Here is a 24,068-nt window from a genome sequence, read left to right as displayed (position 1 = left end):
TTTGATTTCATCTGATCATATGGTCATCACGGCCAACGTCAACAATAGTTTTTTTTCTTAAACATTTGTTGCTTTCTTTTCTCTCTTACAAGAAGAAACAAAATTAACAAAATACATATAGATTGTGTATAGAAGCATCCATCACATCTTAGCCGGTAGCAGAGGTGAAAGAACGCGTGTGCCAAAAAAAAAAATATTAGAAAGCATAGATAGCAAGCCAACAAATTTTGTAGTTGCTTGACCGGCTCAAGTAAATTAGATGTGTCAAAATTGAGGAGAGATGGTTATGGCTGCAAACGAGATGAACAACGTTGGTAAGCATAAATGCAAGCAAAAATATTTTCAATCTATATTTTTATGTAATTCCTCTTTTTGTACGGCCACATCACATCGAACGAACATAGGTTTGCTAGGCAAACGGCCTCAGAAGATCATACAAAATCAATTGTTCCGTCGCCAAAGAAGCATAAAACTGAGTGCCAATAAAAGTGGCAGCTGCGATGAGACTGGAGATCATAAGGTAAGTATAGAGGACAAGGACATCGTGTAGTAATAGTAATCCAGTAGAAAATATGAAATTAAAAAACAAGCTGATTGGTTATGAAGGTCAAACCTCATCATAAAAATGTTTTATTATGGAAATGTGTGTACGATAAAAGTGCTTATCAGTGTTAAGTGAAAGATTTTATATATATTTATCTAAAGCGTGAAGGCAGAATAAGAAATATTTAGGAATTCGTTCGAAAGACCACACAAAAAATGTTAAATTGACATCGTACAGCAAATAGAATGCATACAAAATTATTTGCAATTAATTCCTTTATGTTGTGAGTGGAGGAATTGTATGAAATTGTTTGGTTTTCATATTCAAGTCCTATATAAGATAAAATTTTATAAAATCTTGTCTTCTCACATTGGCTCGACTAAAAACTTCGATTTTCATTGTAGCCTATTTTGGATAAGATGTAGACTTATAACGACATAGTCCCATCTTCTTCTTTATTGCTGACATTTCCGATGCAATGTCCGGTTTAAGTAAAAAATAACATGAGTAACGAAATAGTCCAAAACAAATACCTACTCTTTGTTGTTTGTTATTCCTCTCATAATATAAAACGGATCTCAAATATTTTCCAAAGTAACTGATGCAATATCGAACGCCATATTAAGTATTTACAAAATTATCCGTTACGACAAAACCATCTGAGTCATATTGATTGTATTTGGCGAGCAAGATTTATATTTTTAGATCTAAAACCACTTAAGTCTCTGACGAATAATAGCGCATTAGAGGTATGCAAATTCTCAAAACTGTTGCAAAACAATTTTAATATGGAACAATGGCACTGAATACGTCCGGAAAATTAATGGCAACCTTGTTGTACGTGTTTTGACCCACACAAAGTACCTGGAGAAGAGTAAAATGATCACAGGGCCGAATTTTTGTTTCATTCGATGCTGAATTACGAATTCTTTCAGTTTCCAAACACAAAAGTCATCAGTCCCATGAAAAAGTTGTACACGCCTCGCAGCCTTTTTTGCAGACCTCTCGTAATTATTTTATTTGAAAGAAAGCTGAAAAAGTGATAGTCGGTAGGTTCAAAATCTGGAAAAGAACACTCCTGACGACTTGAGCTACATGGGGTCTGTCGTTGATTTGAGCAAGATGACTTGTCCTCGTCTATCAAGTCTTTTCAGCCAAATAACCACATATTCACGGTTCATCTTTGGCAATGTTGAGCTCCTTATTTACAGTGACATTTCGTTCCAGGCATTTTTCAGTGGATCGTGCCATACCAATCCCACCAAATGCAGACCATAGCCTTTTATGGATGAAGATCTTCATTGATTCAGGACTTCGGCATCTCTCTTGCTTTCATACAATCATTTTGTTTGCTTCACATTGACGTACAGACGCCATTTCTAATCACTCGTGTTGAATCGATACGCTTTTTGCAGTCACATGTGTCTCGGAAACGAACGAAAAAAAAACATTTTCCGTTTTTCCAATGTGTTGGCGACAATCTTCTTCCAATAGTGTTAACACCTCAAACGAGCGACAAGCAGTGGAATAACATACAGACCTGCCCTTAAAACTGCAACAGGATGTCTCCGCAGTACACCCCTGGATCACTTTTATGCGGAGACCAAAATCAACCCAGTGCGTGTCACATGTTGTCAATTACATGTTGTACCTCTTGGGTCATCCCAGTGCGTCGACACAATTACATGTTGTACCTCTTGGGTTGCTATCGAAGCTGTCATCCAAATCACCATCTTGTGGATAGAAAACCTCCACCCAGGAATGTAAGGGTTGATTTTCACCATCTAGAGAGCGAGATCCAGCGTTGTAAAATAGAGCCTCTAGATCAGGCAGCATACCAGACAGGTCTGAACAGAATTCATGAGGATACTGTAGCTGAAGCGGTGAGAAGTTATACGATTAATCCTGTTCTCGGAGTCCGACCACCGTCCATAGCAACGGAGAAGAGAGACCTCCACGGCAGATCAGGGTAATTTTGGCCCAACTAAGATCAGACAAGTGCAGCCGCTTCAATTCCTACTTATCAGTAACTGATAGCAGCGTAGCTGACGTGTGTCCCATCTGTAATCAAGGGCCACATCATCACCTTTTCGCTTTCCCAGCTAAACCTACCCGTCTCACCACCAGATCACTCTGGACACACCCCACACTTGTCGCAGAATTCCTTGATCTGGCTACTATTGAACTACCTAAGCATAGAACAAAATCGATGAACCTACATTAAAAACTGTTATAACTACAACAACAATAGTGTCTTCAGTTGGATTTCGTCTAATTCTGCAGGTCGCCATGTGTTCGACTTCTCGGGCCATTTCTGTGAAGTGGAGACGCCTAAGCCACCTAACCTCCGTACACACTGCATACCGAGTGTCTTCTGCTGCATTTTGACTTCCATAGAAACCTAAACTAAGCATATGTCGAAAAGCTTATTTTCTAATCCAATAATTTTGCATAGTTGGAACAGCTTTCCTGATGAGTGTGCTCTTTGACCTCCGTTGTGTACATTGCAGAAAATCGTTTTACTTATCGGGCCAGTCTTCGACAAATATTCTATTTTTCTTGCCATCAGGCAATAGCTCATCGTGATCCTCTATTTGCAATACGATCATTCCATTGCTCAATTTCTTTTTTCTCCTTATTCGCTGCCTCTTAAATTTTAATTTTATTAAATTTTTATCGATTCATTTCAGACTTATGTGGTACTGACATTCGGCGAAAAGGCAAAGCTAAGCCATTGTGAAGATGTTCAGAAAATTATTCGACAATTTAACATAAAAACTACTTTAGAATGGATTAGTAAGGAGGAGAAATATCTTTATCTGACTGCCTCAACGGATACATTGTTACGATTGGCCGATGAAGCAGAACTGACAAAGAGAACAACAACGGGAAGCATGCAAAAATTCAATTATGATTCTATAGCGGATTTTTTACTTCCCGGTATGACTGAAGATGACATTGTGCGTTTCTGCGAAGCACCTGTACTGATAAAGGATGTGGTAAAACCTCAGTTACTATCATATATACGTCAAGGTATTGTGGAAGATCTATTTCCTTTGCATGACATTGTAAGTAAATCTTTGCAATAATGAGGAAGGTCTATAGTTATTACAATTTATTTGTTTTACAGGAATTCCTGGAGGAGTTCTCTTTTAATTGGCGTCGTCGTTCACTACCCATTGAACACATACGCAATTACTTTGGTTCTAGCATTGGTCTTTATTTTGCCTTCATTGAGTTTTATACGAAAGCTTTGATATATCCCACAATTTTTGGTGTTTGCCAATATTTCTGGAGTATCAATTTATCTGTTGTGATAGGCTTTTATGTCCTTTGGTCAACGGTGAGTTAAAAAAAAAAAAAACTATAGAGGATACTTTCCACCATAGCAGTTGGGTTGGATACCTCAACTATAATCGAAATATTGATGTGAGAACTACAATCTTTTGAAAATTATAGGTCAATCTGACCATGCACATCGTAACTAAATTAGTCCGTACTACTATGAATATAATTTAAATTAGTCCGTCCGTCTATTGAACTTCTGGGTCCATCTAGGAATATCTATCGCAACTAAATCCGTAGCTTACGATGTCTGAAATTTAAAATTGTTTTCGTACAGGACACACGTACAGTGAAAAAACGCTATAGCAAAGGTACTAAATACTAAAGCACTTGGAATGTAAGGGGTTACAATAACGGTTGCCACAGTCGGTAGAATTCTACCAATAATGGTACATTTTTTACTTTTATCTATAAAAATAAAATATTGACAAAATTTTCTATAGAAATAAAATTTTGACAAAATTTTCTATAGAAATACAATTTTGACACAATTTTTTATAGAAATAAAATTTTGACCAAATTTTTTGTAGAAATAAAATTTTGACAAAATTTTCTATAAAAATAAAAATTTGACAAAATTTTCTATAGAAATAAAATTTTGACAAAATTTTCTATAGAAATAAAATTTTGACAAAATTTTCTTTAAAAATAAAATTTTGACAAAATTTTCTATAGAAATAAAATTTTAACAAAATTTTCTATAGAAATAAAATTTTGACAAAATTAAAATAAAATTTTATTTATTTTATTTTGACAAAATTTTCTATAGAAATTAAATTTTGACAAAATTTTCTAAAGAAATAAAATTTTTCTATAGAAATAAAATTTTAACAAAATTTTCTATAGAAATAAAATTTTGACAAAATTAAAATAAAATTTTATTTATTTTATTTTGACAAAATTTTCTATAGAAATTAAATTTTGACAAAATTTTCTAAAGAAATAAAATTTTGACAAAATTTTCTATAGAGATAAAAGTTTGACAAAATTCTCTAATTCTCTAAAATTAGTCCGTCCGTCTATTGAACTTCTGGGTCCATCTAGGAATATCTATCGCAGCTAAATCCGTAGCTTACGATGTCTGAAATTTAAAATTGTTTTCGTACAGGACACACGTACAGTGAAAACGCTATAGCGAAGGTACTAAATACTAAAGCACTTGAAATGTAAGGGGTTACAATAACGGTTGCCACAGTCGGTAGAATTCTACCAATAATGGTACATTTTTTACTTTTATCTATAAAAATAAAATTTTGACAAAATTTTCTATAAAAATAAAAATTTGAGAAAATTTTCTATAGAAGTAAAATTTTGACAAAATTTTCTGTAGAAATAAAATTTTAACAAAATTTTCTATAGAAGTAAAATTTTGACAAAATTTTCTATAGAAATAAAATTTTGACAAAATTTTCTATAGAAATAACATTTTGACAAAATTTTCGATAAAAATAAAATTTTGACAAAATTTTCTATAGAAATAAAATTTTGACAAAATTTTCTATAGAAATAAAATTTTGACAAAATTTTCTACAGAAATAAAATTTTGACAAAATTTTCTATAGAAATAAAATTTTGACAAAATTTTGTATAGAAATAAAATTTTGACAAAATTTTATATAAAAATAAAAATTTGAGAAAATTTTCTATAGAAGTAAAATTTTGACAAAATTTTCTGTAGAAATAAAATTTTAACAAAATTTTCTATAGAAGTAAAATTTTGACAAAATTTTCTATAGAAATAAAATTTTGACAAAATTTTCTATAGAAATAAAATTTTGACAAAATTTTCTATAAAAATAAAATTTTGACAAAATTTTCTATAGAAATAAAATTTTAAAAGTCTTCTGTTTTTTCGAGCTTGAGATCGGTATATATTTATGTATTATTTTCTTTCAATATTTCGCAATTTCTTTGAATTGCTTCTTCAGGAAATATGTATATCGTCTACAATAACTAAACACTTATTCTTATTGGAGTCAGCGAAACATCACTGCTCTCGTCAGGTTTCATTATTGCACTTGAGTGAAGAAGCATATCAAAGAAATTGCGAAATATTGAAAGAAAATAATACATAAATATATACCGATCTCAAGCTCCAAAAAACAAGACTTTTATTTGAAAATAAAGATCGAAAAACAACAAAAACATGAAATAAAATTTTGACAAACTTTTCTATAGAAATAAAATTTTGACAAAATTTTCTACAGAAATAAAATTTTGACAAAATTTTCTATAGAAATAAAATTTTGACAAAATTTTTTATAGAAATAAAATTTTGACAAAATTTTCTATAAAAATAAAATTTTGACAAAATTTTCTATAGAAATAAAATTTTGATAAAATTTTATATAGAAATAAAATTTTGACAAAATTTTCTATAGAAATAAAATTTTGACAAAATTTTCTATAGAGATAAAAGTTTGACAAAATTCTCTATAGAAATAAAATTTTGACAAAATTTTCTATGGAAATAAAATTTTGACAAAATTTTCTATAGAAATAAAATTTTGACAATATTTTCTATAGAAATAAAATTTTAACAAAATTTTCTATAGAAGTAAAATTTTGACAAAATTTTCTATAGAAATAAAATTTTGGCAAAATTTTCTATAGAAATAAAATTTTGACAAAAATTTTTATAGAATAAAATTTTGACAATATTTTCTATAGAAATAAAATTTTGGCAAAATTTTCTATAGAGATAAAAGTTTGACAAAATTCTCTATAGAAATAAAATTTTGAAAAAAAAAATTCAATAGAAATAAAATTGACAGCAGTGCTAATAAATGGCGTATCCTTTTTCCATCAGTAACTAAAACACTAGTGAGTTATGGCCTCTAATCCACATTATTAGGGTTAAGTTTGGTCACTTCCGATATCACAACCTCAGTTATATTGCTTCTGCTGCCTTAATTATGGTTCATAAACTTCCTTGTTTTTACAATGTAACGCTCATCACACCACGAGAAAAATCTTTCTTACCAAAGGTTTTTGAAAGAAATTTTCGTATGAAATCTATGGTGGAATGTACTTGAGATTTTTTGTTCCCTTTATTTTCTTTACTAATCTTTTAACAATCAATATTCTTGCAGATATTTCTGGAGTTATGGAAACGTCGTTGTGCTGGTTTAGCTTACCGTTGGGGTACCATTGAGATGTCCAGTTTGGATAAGCCACGTACCAGTTATTATGGCAAAGAGAAAATTGATCCCATCACAGGCAAAATGACTCTGCAATATCCTATGCGTTATACATACCTGCAAATGTATTGCATATCTTATCCTGTGGTATTTTTATGCGTTGTAGCTGCTGCCTATTTTGCTCTCTATCAATTTCAAATAGAGGCCGAGGTTTTGGCTGACTTTGGACCAGATTCATGGCTTCTCTATATACCCGTCATAGTGCAATCCATATTGATAGCCATATTTTCATGGGCCTATGAGAAATTGGCAACATTTTTAACAGAATTGGAAAATCATCGAACACGCTTGCAATATGAGAGACATCGTGTCAATAAGCTGATGATCTTTGAAATTGTTAATAATTTCTTTTCATTATTTTACATAGCCTTCATATTGCAGGATTTGAAACAATTGAATTATCAATTAATGATGCAATTATTGATATTTCAGGTAGGCTTCAGAATTATTTGAAGTGTTATATTTTATGGTTGAATTTTCTTATATTTCCTCAGATTGTTTGTATAGCCCAAGAAGTAGGCATTCCCCTTTTGGCTGTTCTGAAACAAAAATTTGCTAAATTCATGCACAAAGAATTGGATACGGAGAAGTTGTCTTTGGTCAGTGATGTTTCACGTTATGAACAATGTTTCTTTGAAGCCGGTTTGGATCAATACCAATCAACCTATGAGGATTATCTACAAATGTGTATACAATTCGGTTTTATTGTGCTATTTGCGGCTGTGGCTCCATTTGCAGCTTTTGGAGCTCTGGTTAATAATATTTTTGCCATGCACATAGATTTGTTTAAGGTAAATTGTATTACAATCACGGTTGCCACTCGAGTCAAAAATAATCTACCAAAATTTGGAGAAAATTTTGCGAAGGAAACTACCAAAAAAAAATTATTTCTATTACAAATTTTATATCGATAGAAAATTTTGTCGAAATTTTATTTCTATAGAAAATTTTGTCAAAATTTTATTTCTATAGAAAATTTTGTAAACAAACATATTTCTATAGAAAATTTTATTTCTATAGACAATTTTTGCAAAATTTTATTTCTTTAGAAAATTTTTGCAAAATTTTATTTCTGTAGAAAATATTGTCAACATTTTATTTCTTTGGAAAATTTTGTAAAAAATTTTATATCTTTAGAAAATTTTTATTTCTATATAAAATTTTATTTCTATAGAAAATTTTATCAAAATTTTATTTCTATAGAAAATTTTGTCAAAACTTTATTTCTATAGAAAATTTTCTCAAAATTTTATTTTTATAAAAAATTTTCTCAAAATTTTACTTTGAAAATTTTTACAAAATTTTATTTCTATAGAACATTTTGCCAACATTTTATTTCTATAGAAAATTTTTGCAAAATTTTATTTCTATAGAAAAGTTTTGCAAAATGTTTTTCTATAGGAAATTTTTGTCAATATATCTTTATAGGAAATTTTTCCAAAATTTTATTTCTATAGCAAATGTTTGCAAAATTTTATATCTACAGACAATTTTTGTAAAATTTTATTTGTATAGAAAATTTTTGCAAAAAAATTGATTTCTATAAAAAATTTTATCAACATTTTATTTCTATATAAAATTTTGTCAAAATTTTATTTCTATAGAAAATTTTGTCAAAACTTTATTTCTATAGAAAATTTTCTCAAAATTTTATTTTTATAAAAAATTTTGTCAAAATTTTACTTCTTTAGAAAATATTTGCAAAATTTTATTTCTATAGAAAATATTGTCAAAATTTTATTTCTATAGAAAATATTGTCAAAATTTTATTTCTATAGAAAATATTGTCAAAACTTTATTTCTGTAGAAAATTTCTACAACATTATATATCTATAGAAAATTTTTACTGTTGTCAATATTTCATTTCTATAGGAAATTTTGTCAACATTTTATTTCTATATAAAATTTTGTCAAAATTTTATTTCTATAGAAAATTTCTGCAAAATTTTATATCTATAGAAAATTTTTGCAAAATTTTATTTCTATAGGAAATTTTTGTCAAAATATTATTTATATAGAAAATTTTTTCAAAATTTAATTTTAATCTGAAATCAAAAACAACAGTGATTAAAGAAAAAAAACCAAAAATAACAAAACAAAATGGATGACAATTTAATTTCTATAGAAAATTTTGTCAAAATTTTATTTCTATAGAAAATTTTGCCAACATTTTATTTCTATAGAATATTTAGGCAAAATTTTATTTCTATAACAAAATTTTGTCAAAATTTTATTTCTATAGAAAATTTTGCCAACATTTTATTTCTATAAAAAATTTTTGCAAAATTTTATTTCTATTGAAAATTTTTGCAAAATTTTAGATCTATAGAAAATTTTTACAAAATTTTATATCTACCCGTGTAAAAATTGGGGGATCTGATTTGATATGGTTAGATCTGATCCAAGATATGGTCAGATCTGAGCAGATCCGAAAAATGGTTATATCTGGTCAGATCTAAATACTATGAAATTTGATCTGATCAGATCTCAAAAATGAGACACATCTAATCAGATCTAATTTGATATAATTGTATATTATTTGATACAATTGTATCTTTCGAGATCTTTCAACACATAAAAGCCCATAATTTGTATATAAAATGAGATCAATTGTTTTATTTAATAATACAGACAAAAAGTATGTGCATAATAAATATGTTTAATTTAAATTGATCCATCAAAGCTATTTAAGAGTATTGACAGTTGAGTTAGAGTGTTGTCCAAGGGTTTTTTCGTTTGTTTCTTCTGCTTTGAACTTAGACACGCGACTAAAGTATTACAGCGTTAAGGCAATCTGCAATGAAATTAAGTAAAAAAACAATTATTAAACAAATATAGGAATAAACAAATATGGGAATATATTGAACTATGTAAGCAAGTATTAGTATTGTTTTGGATCATTCTTCTTTAAGTTGCAATAAAAATTGCCATATAATTTTATGTTGCTTTTAATACTCACATTTAAAGTGTATTCGCGATTAGGTTAGGTATAGCGATAGGCTGTTATTTTAGGCTCATACATACTATTCAGACCATCATGACATCACAGTGATCAACATCTCACTTATCACTGACTGCTGCTCGATTCAATAATTAGCTCAATAACATGGGACCTCCTTGCTATAATCGAGTCCTATCGGCATTTCACGTTGCGCTGAAACAACTTAGAGAATCTTTGAAGCAGAAATGTCACCAACATTACTGCGAGGAGATAATCCACCGCCGAAATAATTTTTGGTGTTGGTCGGAACTGGGATTTGAACCCGTGACCTTTTGAATGCAAGGCGGGCATGTTAACCAGTACACCACTGAGGTTTCCTTTTTTTCCAAATCTAGAAAATAGTAAAACAATATGAAAATGACTACTAAGGAAATAACAAATACAAGCTACTTACCTACATAATCTCCGCAATAAAGGAAACGATAAAGTGTATATCAAAGGAACACATTTAAAACAATTATATTAAATTTCTTAATTTTCTCAGCTAGTCTGGCGTTAAATTTGTTTAGAAGTGATGCCCCTGACGGCGTTGACATTTGACATAATGGCATTGAGGTTTAGACGTGTATTGCAAAAATTTTTTTAACTTGTTCATGATTTTTTTTTTATATTTTGGACCGTATTTAACCCCATATATAGTCAGATATGATGTTATATCTACCATATCTTATTAGATATAGTGCTATATATGGTCCTATCCAAGCATATATTATTAGATATGCCAGATATAATTAGATATTATACTATATATGATGAGATCTGCACTTATATCTAACCAGATCTAGCACCATATATAGCATATCTGTGCATATCTAATTATGTCTGAACCAATATCTGAACAGATCCAATTAGACCCAATTTGATATTATTAGATAGGATTGGATCCTCCAATTTTTACACGGGTATAGGATTTTTTTGTCAAAATATTATTTATATAGAAAATTTTTGCAAAATTTTATTTCTATTGAAAATTTTTGCAAAATTTTATTTCCATAGAAAACTTTTGCAAAATTTTATTTGTATTGAAAATTTTTGCAAAAAAATTGATTTCTATAGAAAATTTTATCAACATTCTATTTCTATAGAACATTTTTGCAAAAATTTTTATTTCTATGGAAAATTTGTGAATTACCTCTTAGTCGGAAAGGAATATTTTATAAAATCTACCAAAATATAAACAAATCTACCAAACAGTAAAAATTCTACCATTTTTGGTAGTATTCTATCAACCGTGGCAACCGTGATTACAATCCGCTTGTTATTCGGAAATTATTTGATTATATTTTAGCTCTGTAACATCTTTAAACGTCCATTTGCTCGACGCACAAAAAATATTGGAGCCTGGCAATCAGCTTTTGAATTACTCTCCGTCATGGCCATTTTGAGTAATTGTGGCCTCTTGTACCTGTTGCCCAATGTACGGTGAGTTAGAAATGGCTTTGTAATACATTTTCATAAAGTAGATTTCTAATTTTGTATACTAAAGGGTCATTATAACTTCGTTCGCATTTGCACCATCCATGTTGACAAAGCCTATGTGTAGTATGTTTGTTTAAAAATTAAAATTGGGAAACTTCAGCATGATAAATGCAAGCTCAGCTTTTTGGCAGCAGCTATTTAAGGCTCTACTCATATATAGACAACTATCGCCCAGGAATATGTACTCACTCCTATCGCGTTTGGTATAGTATTACAGGAAAGGATCCGTAGATCAAAACGATGAAACCTGGACTTCGCCCATAGCATAGCCCTGCTCTCCCATGATAGATCGGGGTAGTTTTGTCCAATTTAAAAAGGTTTACCGGCAAATCACTGTCAATTTTCGAGTTTTCAAATACACGAACTAGGTTCTTAATGGGCATAATTTGGACGATATCATAGCCTAGAGCTCCGCCACATCTGGATTGATTGATTTGTCATCATGGCTCCTGGAAGCGGAACGTACGGAAGAAGAGTTTTTTTCCGAGCTTTCCAGCTGGAAATGTTTCTGCGTTTTGAAGACATCTTCTTAAAGAGTACATTATGACATTTGGAAAGTCAGAAATACCAGTTGTTTTTAAAAGCTAATTTACCAATACTGAAAAATTGTTATACATATGTAAATCTCAACCCCTTTCCATAAATGTTTCCGGCAAAGGATAATCAAATTAGAGATTATTTGGTCCGTTGTGATTTTTTTAAAAGAAGGTAGCAAATTAAGGGCCTCGTGACGGAAAATTTTTTTCTATAGATATAGATATCCACCCCTTTCCAAAAATTTCTCCGCCAAAATTATGACCAAATTAGACTTTATTTTATCCGTTGAGATTTTATTTTTTGTTTTGAAAAAAATAAGGTAGCGTGACAACAGGACAGATTGTTTTTCAATATTTTTAACTGGATATTTTTCTCCATTTTTGAAGACAACTTCTTCAAACTCATATTATGCCATTTGGAGAATAAAGGCCGGCATCAAGATCTCATTACCGCACTAAACAGTCATTTTTACGGTTAATTTTCGTTAGTAATTAACTTTAAAGGAAATAAAATCTTTCAATTGTTGCTTTGGATCATTAGTTATAATAAAATTTTCAAAAAATTTTGATTTTATTCTGCTTTACGGTTTTTTTTTTTTATTTAACTCATTTTACAACCAAGCCGAAATGGCCATATACGGTTACAGGGATACTCAAATAAAGAATTACATTAAATTTACTTAAAAAAATTTATAAAAATAATTAGGACTACAATCAAGGACTTGACATTATTACACCTTATTACTAAGTATATATCTTACTACGTTACAAAAACCATTTGATATATAAATATAAAAATTTAGGAATTGATTACTACTCTCAAATGCCTACTAACGCAGGTTATTAACCAATAAGTTTAATTATTTGCAACTAAAAATTTAATATTTAAATAATATATATTTTTATGTTAACAATTTTTAATCCTCGAACTTATATATTTGAGTTATTTTATATTTGATTTCTAATTTTTGTTTTTTATTTAATAAAAACTAACAAGGATTGCATAAACTTGACATATAGTTGCACCTTAATACTAAGTATATATCTTATTAAACAGCGTTGGGAACTACAATATGTAGACTACGTTACAAAAACAATTTAACATATGTATATAAAAAAGCAACAAAAAAATTAACTGATAATTAGGAATTGATTACTACTAGCGACTAAACTCGAACTTAATACCCACCTTAAGTAAGAAATATTAATATGTTAGGATTATTGGACGCCACTGAAATTTTTCGGTAGATGTAGATCTTAAAATCTTTCCCAAAATTGCTGCGGCAATAGGATGCCCATACAAGAGATTATTAGGTCCGTTGATATTTTCCCTTCAGTTTTTCATAAAATAAGGCCACAAATTAGGGGCTGTTTCTAATCCCATTAGTGCAAGACTTGCCCAAGTGTCAAACCAACTGAAGTCAGTTTTTTTTTTCAGGAAAACGTTGCAGGTTTATATATTCCTCAGAGCTAAGATGTGGAGTACACATTGCGACAATTTCATATATGGCATTATTGGGAATATTTTTTCGTAGATGGCGGCGAAATTTTGGAGTTGGAGACTTGGGGTTTTAATGGGGAAATTCATATAAATTTGGGAACTATTGTGTTTTTTTTTTCGAAATTGCTTCAAAATAATAAATCAGGTTTACATGAAATTCTTTTTATTTCTCCAAAAGAAACACAGCAAAATTTAAAACAGGAAACTTGCTCCTTTTTACTCCACGGCATACAAAAGAGCGCAAATGGAGAATTTAACTTCGATTAGCGGAGACGATTTTCTACAATTGAGAAGTTCACCACTTTGGTATCACATAGTGGACTGCCACTATACCTAACCTAAGCTACAATTGTGGAATCATTTCGTGAGGAATCGGGCCAAAATGTTGCCACTCCTCAGTGTTTATCACTGATAGGGACCATATTCCTTGCCAAAATTATTGGAATTTAAATTAAATTTGGTTTTTTTGGGGGACAAAATCGTCCCATTTTAATCCTAAAAATTATTTTTCAATAGTATATTTATTTTTTTTTTTAATTTTTATACCCACCACCATAGAATGGTGACGGGGGTATAATAAGTTTGTCATTCCGTTTGTAACATATCGAAATATCGATTTCCGACTATATAAAGTATATATATTCTTAATCAGGGAGAAATTCTAAGACGATATAACGATGCCCGTCTGTCTGTCTGTTGTAATCACGCTACAGCCTTCAATAATGAAGCAATCGTGCTGTAATTTTGCACAAACTCGTCTTTTGTCTGCAGGCTGGTCAAGTTCGAAGATGGGCTATATCGGTCCAGATTTTGATATAGTCCCCATATAAACCGACCTACCGATTTTGGGTCTTGGGCTTATAGAAATCGAAGTTTTTATCCAATTTGCCTGAAATCTAGAGGTATTTTATGACCAAAAAGAGGTGTGCCAAAAATGGTGAGTATCGGTCCATGTTTTGGTATAGCCCCCATATAGACCGATCTCCCGATTTTACTTCTTGGGCTTATAGAAACCGCAGTTTTTATTCAATTTACCTGAAATTAGAAATCTAGAGGTATTGTAGGACCACAAATACATGTGCCAAAAATTGTGAGTATTGGTCCATATTTTGGTATAGCCCCCATATAGACCGATCTCCCGATTTTACTTCTTGGGCTTATAGGAACCGCAGTTTTTATTCAATTTACCTGAAATTGGAAATCTAGAGGTATTGTAGGACCACAAATACGTGTGCCAAAAATTGTGAGTATCGGTCCATGTTTTGGTATGGTCCCCATATAAAACGACCTCCCGATTTGGGGTCTTGGGCTTATAGAAATCGTGGTTTTTTATCCAATTTGTCTGAAATTGGAAATCTAGAGGTATTTTAGAACCATAAAGAGGTGTGCCGAAAATGGTGATTATTGGTCCATATTTTGGTATAGCCCCCATATAGACCGATTTCCCGATTTTACTTCTTGGGCTACTAGAATCCGAAGTTTTTATCCTATTTGCCTGAAATTGAAAATCTAGAGGTATTTTCGGGTCATAAAGAGGTGTGCCGAAAACGGTGAGTATCGGTCCTTATTTTAGTATAGCCCCCATAAGAACGATCTCCCGATTTAACTCCTTGGGTTTCTAGAAACCGTAGTTTTTATCTGATTTGCCTGAAATTGTAAATATTCTGGTATTTTAGGCTCACAAAAACGTGTATCGGATTAAGTTTTTATCGGTCCATTTGGTAATGCCTCCATATAGACCGACTTCACTTCTTGAGGGTGTAGAAGGCGCACTGCTCATGAAAATTGCTTGAAACTCAATGTAAAATTTCCAGATTTTACTTCTACAGATTTAATATTTCAAATCAAGACGTTATTTTATAATTTTCTTGCACACTTACAAGAGATGTTAAGGATTCCTCTAAAACTCAAACAAAAATGGTTCTTATACATCCAGTCCTCATAGGTGAAATCTTTAAATTTATCTTCGGGAAGTGTCCTCAAGTCCTCAAGCCCTCCTGAAATTTCAAAGGAAACCCTAATATTTGGTTCATGGTGGTGGGTATTTAAGATTCGGCCCGCCCGAACTTAGTACTGTATATACTTGTTATATCATTAGTTTTTTCTTTGATTTTTTCTCGACATTTTTATTAGGGGACTACAACAGATTTATATTATAGATATTTATGAAATTTTATTTCTATATATCTCTTGTAGACCCCTGAGAAAGCGAAATATAATAAACCATTTAAATAAAACATTTAAATATTACCTCGAGCTTGAAAAAACATGAATTTATTATTTTTACATCATCTCTTCTTTCCAGAGCTTTTGTAGCCCAACACTTTGTATCCATGCCAAATTTATCCTTTGTGATATTTGAACATTTATTACTGGGCTTGAAATTTGTTATACACAAGGCCATACATGAAAGACCACGATGGGTGCGTATAGCTTTAATGAAGGGCGATTATGAATCTAGTCAAGCTTATAAGAATATCAAGTAAGTATACATATTTTCCCATATACAAGGGGATGCAAAGGAAAAGAGTCAAACATTATCATGATATTTTTATTTACAGAAAATATAAGGCCAATATAAAAGTCGACTAAATCGAAGCCTTGGCAGAAGCTGTACACAAAAAAAATCTCTACAGAATCTTTTCAAAATTTGTGAATAAAAATTATCCAGGATTACCAATGAATTGAGTAATATCTTCTTCCAAATCTCGAAAATTAGTATAATTGCTTGGAGGCAGAGACTGCAAAAATAAAAATCTCAGAGTCTTAACTAAAGGTGTGAATGCCAATTATACCGGATTACTATTATTTCTAGTTCTATTTTTTCTCCAATCCTTAGAAGAAATTAGTATTTTTTGTGTTCATGGATTTTATATACCTCGATTTTATATGTATGACATATGTATATTGATTAGATTTAATACTAACCAGTGGCCTTAGATTGCACTAAAATACACAAAAAAATGATTATTTATATATACATGTGTGTATAAATATTTCCTTAAGTTTAACTTATTAAACTAATAAACATATGCTTGTATTTATTTGTATATTATACAAAAATCTTCCTTTCTTTACTTAAACAATAAATTCTCTTTTGATCTTAAAAATGTAGCTTAGATTACTTCTATATTCTTAGATTACTTCTTCGTAGTTTCTCTATCACCATCTACTTTAATTTCTTAAACTTAACGATAGCCTTTGTAATGTTTAAAAGCTAAATAGGCATCGATACCATGTAATATTCCAGCGGCATATCCCATATACTGCAAATAAAAGAAAATTCACTCTTTTTATTGAAAATTGATTTTTTTTTTGGAAAATGTTTTACTTACATAGGCTGCTGTCATTGCTGGATATGCCCAAAATCCTGGCTTAATTAGAAATTGTGGATGTAACCAAACGACACAAGCAAAACCCATATAGCTTGACGAACTAAAGTACATAGCACAAGCAATAGCATTGAATAGAGTTTCCTGAAAACAAAACGAAATGAAATATCGAGAAAATTTAGATGAGAAATTAGATAACTTGAGATAAAAGGATCATATGTTCATAGAAGGTAAGCACAAATTTTTCTTCACTGGAAATTTCGGGGATTTTTCCATATTTGCACTCCCGCTTTCCCGATAATTAAGTGTGGGAACTTTTCTTGCAATATATTGATATTGGTATGAATACTAGAAAAAATATTTGTAGTATTATTGGATTGTTGTTGTAGTTGTAGTTGTAACAGTTTTTAATGTAGTTTCATCCATTTTGTTCTATGCTTGTGTAGTTCAACTAGTAGCCAGATCAAGGAACTCTGCGACAAGGATGGGGTGTGTCCAGAGTGATCTGGTGGTGAGATGGGTTGGCTTAGCTGGACAAGCGAAAAGGTGACGAGTGTTATGTGGCCCTTGATTACAGATGGGACACAAGTCAGCTACGCTGCTATCAATCACTGATTAGTAGGAATTGAGGCGGCTGCACTTGCCTGATCTTTGTTAGGCCAAAACTACCCTGGTCTGCCGTGGGAGGTCTCTCTCCTCCGGTGCTATGGGCGGCGGTCGGACTCCTAGAACAGGATTAACCTTGTAGCTTCTCACCGCTTCAGCTACAGTATCCTCTTGAATCCTGTTCAGACCTATCTGGTATGCTGCCTAATCTAGAGGCTCTCTTTTATAACGCTGGATCTCGGGCTCTAGAAGGTGAAGATCAACCCTTACATTCCTGGGAGGAGGTTGTCTATCCACAAGATGGTGATTTGAATGACTACGATAGCAACCAAAGAGGTACTGCTTTGACAACATGTAATTGTGTCGACGCACTGGGATGATATTGATCTCCGCATAAAGGTGATCCAGGGGAGTACTGCGGAGACATCCTGTTGCAATTCTAAGGGCAGCGTTTTGACAGGTCTGCATGTTATTCCACTGCGTATCGCTATTATTGGGTAAATTTAGTCTGAGGAGAAAATCATATACTTGTTTTTTTATATAATTTTTTGACTTATGTAAGAGGTTCAAAAACACATTGTTAGGTTTCCTTAGAACTCTAACCTCAATTTGTTAAAATTTTTTTTGAGCGGGATCCCGGGAAATGCGAAAAAATCCCCCTTTCCCCGGAATGAAAAAGGTCTTTGTAAAAAACTCTAGTAAGCAGTGACAAAGTGAAATAAAAAAAATCTGTAAAAGATTTGAAAAAAAAAAACAAGTAAGAAAAGTCTAAAGTCGGGCGGGCCGACTATATTATACCCTGCACCACTTTGTAGATCTAAATTTTCGATACCATATCACATCCGTCAAATGTGTTGGGGGTTATATATAAAGGTTTGTCCTAAATACATAGATTTAAATATCACTCGATCTGGACAGAATTTTATAGACTTCTACAAAATCTATAGACTCAAATTTAAGTCGGCTAATGCACTAGGGTGGAACACAATGTTAATAAAAAAAAATGGGAAACATTTAAAGAAACTTCGGGAAAGTTTATTTATCGCTCGATATATATGTATTAGACGTTTAGGAAAATTAGAGTCATTTTTACAATTTTTTGACTAAGCAGTGGCGATTTTACAAGGTATTTTGACCATTTTTGTCGAAATCAGAAAAACATATATGGGAGCTATATCTAAATTTGAACCGATTTCAACCAAATTTGGCACGCATAGCTATAATGCTATAATGCAAAATTTCAACTAAATCGGAGTTAAAAATTGGCCTCTGTGGTCATATGAGTGTAAATCGGCCGAAAGCTATATATGGGAGATATATCTAAATCTGAACCGATTTCAATAAAATTTGGCACACTTGACTACACTACTAATTGTACTCCTAGTGCAAAATTCAGAAATCAGAAAAACATATATGGGAGCTATATCTAAATTTGAACCGATTTCAACCAAATTTGGCACGCATAGCTACAATGCTAATTTCACTCCCTGTGCAAAATTTCAACTAAATCGGAGTTAAAAATTGGCCTCTGTGGTCATATGAGTGTAAATCGGCCGAAAGCTATATATGGGATATATATCTAAATCTGAACCGATTTCAATAAAATTTGGCACACTTGACTACACTACTAATTGTACTCCTAGTGCAAAATTCAGAAATCAGAAAAACATATATGGGAGCTATATCTAAATTTGAACCGATTTCAACCAAATTTGGCACGCATAGCTACAATGCTAATTTCACTCCCTGTGCAAAATTTCAACTAAATCGGAGTTAAAAATTGGCCTCTGTGGTCATATGAGTGTAAATCGGCCGAAAGCTATATATGGGAGATATATCTAAATCTGAACCGATTTCAATAAAATTTGGCACACTTGACTACACTACTAATTGTACTCCTAGTGCAAAATTCAGAAATCAGAAAAACATATATGGGAGCTATATCTAAATTTGAACCCATTTCAACCAAATTTGGTACGCATAGCTACAATGCTAATTTCACTCCCTGTGCAAAATTTCAACTAAATCGAAGTTAAAAATTGGCCTCTGTGGTCATATGAGTGTAAATCGGCCGAAAGCTATATATGGGAGATATATCTAAATCTGAACCGATTTCAATAAAATTTGGCACACTTGACTACACTACTAATTGTACTCCTAGTGCAAAATTTCAACCAAATTGGGGTAAAACTCTGGCTTCTGGGACCGTATTAGTCCATATCGGGCGAAAGATATATATGGGAGCTATATCTAAATCTGAACCGATTTCTTCCAAAATCAATAGGGTTCTATTCTGAGCCAAAACACATACTTGTGCCAAATTTGAAGTCAATTGGACTAAAACTGCTACCTAGACTTTGATTACAAAAATGCGTTCACGGACAGACGGACATGGCTATATCGACTCAGGAGCCCATCCTCAGCATTTTTGCCAAAGACACCATGTGTTTATCTCGTCTCCTTCTGGGTGTTGCAAACATATGCACTAACTTGTAATACCCTGTTCCACAGTGTGGCGCAGGGTATAAAAATAGATAACTACACAGAAAAATATGGCCAATATGTCAGCTAAAATTTTAATTTAAAAAATATTCAATGAAAAAATTAATTGATTCTATTACTTCTTTAATTAAAATAAAAGTCAATGACAATCTTTTATTGAATCAATTAAATTTTTAATTGGAATAATTAATTTTTTTATATTATTTTGGATTTTTTAGATTAATTCTAAAACGGGCATTTAAGGTCTCTAAATATGCAAATAAAAAACCTTTTGGGAGCCACCGTGGTGCAATGGTTACCATGTCCGCCTTGCATACACAAGGTCGTGGGGGCGATTCCTGCTTCGACCGAACAACAAAAAAAAAAATACACAGAAAAATATGGCCAATATGTCAGTTAAAATTTGAATTTAAAAAATATTCAATGAAAAAATTAATTAATTCTATTACTTCTTTAATTAAAATAAAAGTCAATGACAATCTTTTACTGAATCAATTAAATTTTTAATTGGAATAATTAATTTTTTATATTATTTTGGATTTTTTAGATTAATTCTAAAACGGGCTTTTAAGATCTCTAAATATGCAAATAAAAAACCTTTTGGGAGCCACCGTGGTGCAATGGTTAGCATGCCCGCCTTGCATTAATTAAATTTTTAATTGGAATAATTAATTTTTTATATTATTTTGGATTTTTTAGATTAATTCTAAAAAAATGACAATCTTTTATTGAATCAATTAAATTTTTAATTGGAATAATTAATTTTTTATATTATTTTGGATTTTTTAGATTAATTCTAAAACGGACTTTTAAGGTCTCTAAATATGCAAATAAAAAACCTTTTGGGAGCCACCGTGGTGCAATGGTTACCATGCCCGCCTTGCATACACAAGGTCGTGGAGGCGATTCCTGCTTCGACCGAACAACAAAAAAAAAAAACTACACAGAAAAATATGGCCAATATGTCAGTTAAAATTTTAATTTAAAAAATATTCATTGAAAAAATTAATTGATTCTATTACTTCTTTAATTAAAATAAAAGTCAATGACAATCTTTTGGGAGCCACCGTGGTGCAATGGTTAGCATGCCCGCCTTGCATACACAAGGTCGTGGGGGCGATTCCTGCTTCGATCGAACAACAAAAAAAAAGTTTTTCAGAGGATTATCCCACCTCAGTAATGCTGGTGACATTTCTGAGTGTTTCAAACCTTCTCTAAGTGGTTTCACTGCAATGTGGAATGCCTTTCGGACTCAGCTATAAAAAGGAGGTCCTTCGTCATTGAGCTTAAAATGGAATCGGGCAGCACTCAGTGACAAGAGAGAAGTTCATCACTGTGGTATTACAATGGACTGAATAGTCTAAGTGAGCCTGATACGTCGGGCTGCCACCTAACCTAACCTAACCTAACCTAGGGACTTTTAATATTTAGTCTCCGAATGATCTCGTTTATTTACATGGAACAGTGATAGTGTTCCCGTACGAGCGAAGACTATTCACACAGGGCTATATAGGTAACCTCCCTCTCATGGACGTGAGTACTCACGTAAAGAACGCTATTCACAAAAAAAAAAAAACAATATTTTTGGTTCCATCACGAAATTAATTGATCCAATTAATTTTTAATTGAAATATCTTAAATCACAGAAATGATAATATCAATCACCGAAGTCAATTAAAAAATTCACTGATCCAATTAAAAAATTAATTGCTTCTATACATTTTTGTTTTAATTTAAAAAACTGTTGAATCAATTAAATTTTTGATTGAATATTTTTTTGAAAATTAAATTAAAATTTTAATTGGAAATATTTTGGTGAAAATTTTTTCTGTGTACATTCGGTTTTCTAGTTGAAAATAACTTGATTTAAGCGATTACTTTTTTTTAAATAATTACAAATACATATGAAAACTCATATATTACATTTAAATCTTCGCATAATTCTCATGAAAAAGCCCGCACGCATTAATTGCGTAAAATTATCTGCATCAAAGTGAATTATTTTAATAAAGTAACCGCGAAAAATTTCAAAGCGAAAACCAATAGTACCTGACTTAAGGGAAAATTCATCTAGCTTTAGTTTTCATAAAAAATTTGGTCATGAATTATATTTTTTTTTGACTATCACTACAATTTACAAATAATGATTGTCTAATATGTATTATTTACAAATATTTATTAATTTGGTATTTTCATGGATATTTTTGCAAAAATTGAATTTTTTAGTAAATTTTATTTGGGCTAAATATTTTCTACAAATTTTAATTTTCATTTAAAATTTTGTCGAAAAATAATTATCAGATGAAAAATTCTTCACAAAGAAATTTCAAGAAAATTGAATTTACAGAATTAATTTCATTGACAAAGTTTTTTAAATGTTACACATTTATTTACAAATATAAATAGTAATCCATAAATAAATGTTTATTTTGACTATCACAACAAATAATGATTGTCGAATATGGATTTTTTTTTACAAATATTTATTAATTTGGTAAAAATGATATTTTCATGGATATTTTTGCAAAAATTGAATTTTTTAGAGAATTTTATTTGGGCCAAATATTTTCTACAAATTTTAATTTTCATTTAAAATTTTGTTAAAAAATAATTATCGGATGAAAAATCCTTCACAAAGAAATTCCAAGAAAATTGAATTTACAGAATTAATTTCATTGAGAAAGTTTTTTTTAAATGTTACACATTTATTTACAAATATAAATAATAATCCATAAATAAATGTTTATTTTGACTATCACAACAAATAATGATTGTCGAATATGGATTTTTTTACAAATATTTATTAATTTGGTAAAAATGATATTTTCATGGATATTTTTGCAAAAATTGAATTTTTTAGTAAATTTTATTTGGGCTAAATATTTTCTACAAATTTTAATTTTCATTTAAAATTTTGTTAAAAAATAATTATCGGATGAAAAATCCTTCACAAAGAAATTCCAAGAAAATTGAATTTACAGAATTAATTTCCTTGAGAAAGTTTTTTAAATGTTACACATTTATTTACAAATATAAATAATAATCCATAAATAAATTTTTATTTTGACTATCACAACAAACACTACAACTTACAAATAATGATTGTCGAATATTTGTTTTTTACAAATATTTATTGATTTGGTAAAAATGATAATTTCATGGATATTTTTTAGTAAATTTTATTTGGGCTAAATATTTTCTACAAATTTTAATTTTCATTTAAAACTTTGTTAAAAAATAATTATCGGATAAAAAATCCTTCACAAAGAAATTCCAAGAAAATTAAATTTACTGAATTAATTTCATTGAGAAAGTTTTTTTTTAATGTTATCAATTTTGTTATAGTCAAAACAAAAATTAATTTATGTATGGTATTATTATTATTAATATTATTTTTATATTGACTATCACAACCAACATCTACTTACAAATAATGATTGTCGAATAAGGCCATAGGATTTTTCCGAAAAACAATAACAGGCCAATAAAATTGCCACTGTGGTAAAACAATATGAGGTTGTTGTCACAAATCCCATCAAAGCTTGTCCAATTGAATCGGCAGCAGGCATTCCATATTTTATTAGCAAACCCTCACAAAATGTGGCCAAACCTAATTGCATGATTTTCAATATACCCGCCTTGGAGGTAACAAAACCGAAATTGATGCAGGTACATATGCGACAACAACAAATTCGAATGCCAAATTGTTGGCTCATACCACGAACACCAAATGAAGCCATTAAAAAACACTATTTTCTATTTCTTTTCAAATCGACGATTAACCAAATCTTAGAGAAAAATAAAATGCTCCTTTGTTTTGGAAACGACAAGAACAACTGACTCCTTGTTCTTTGTTGGGATGCTATTCCAAACAATGAACGTCTGAAGAAATTTTAATTTTTAAAAATAGACATGTCTTCTTGTTGATGTTTTTAAGAAATAAAACGACCCCCTTCCTGTGTGTCATCAGATGCAGTGATCATGACCTAAACTCACACATGTGTTTTCTGCGTGCTTGGGGT

General features: G+C 30.7%; 2 protein-coding genes across 2 annotated transcripts; one reads left to right on the top strand and one right to left on the bottom strand.

The window, feature by feature from the left end:
- Positions 1-16,909, top strand: Axs (Abnormal X segregation). Its single transcript, XM_075298314.1, has 9 exons — positions 1-314; positions 405-520; positions 3,235-3,612; positions 3,675-3,887; positions 6,982-7,521; positions 7,584-7,880; positions 11,379-11,512; positions 15,912-16,088; positions 16,168-16,909. The coding sequence occupies exons 1-9, from the start codon at positions 281-283 to the stop codon at positions 16,196-16,198; spliced, it is 1,920 nt and encodes a 639-aa protein (XP_075154429.1). The 5' UTR covers positions 1-280; the 3' UTR covers positions 16,199-16,909.
- sing (MARVEL domain-containing protein sing) lies at positions 16,636-23,855 on the bottom strand. The gene is made up of 3 exons (XM_075298315.1): positions 23,475-23,855; positions 16,942-17,082; positions 16,636-16,872 (listed from the first exon to the last, which is right to left on the bottom strand). The coding sequence occupies exons 1-3, from the start codon at positions 23,784-23,786 to the stop codon at positions 16,795-16,797; spliced, it is 531 nt and encodes a 176-aa protein (XP_075154430.1). The 5' UTR covers positions 23,787-23,855; the 3' UTR covers positions 16,636-16,794.
- Between the last annotated feature and the right edge of the window lie 213 nt (positions 23,856-24,068).

The sequence above is a fragment of the Haematobia irritans genome, chromosome 3, assembly GCF_050003625.1.
Source record: "Haematobia irritans isolate KBUSLIRL chromosome 3, ASM5000362v1, whole genome shotgun sequence".
Lineage (NCBI taxonomy): Eukaryota > Metazoa > Arthropoda > Insecta > Diptera > Muscidae > Haematobia > Haematobia irritans.
The sequence above is the reverse complement of the archived record's forward strand: the minus strand, read 5'-3'. Positions and strand labels throughout refer to the sequence as shown.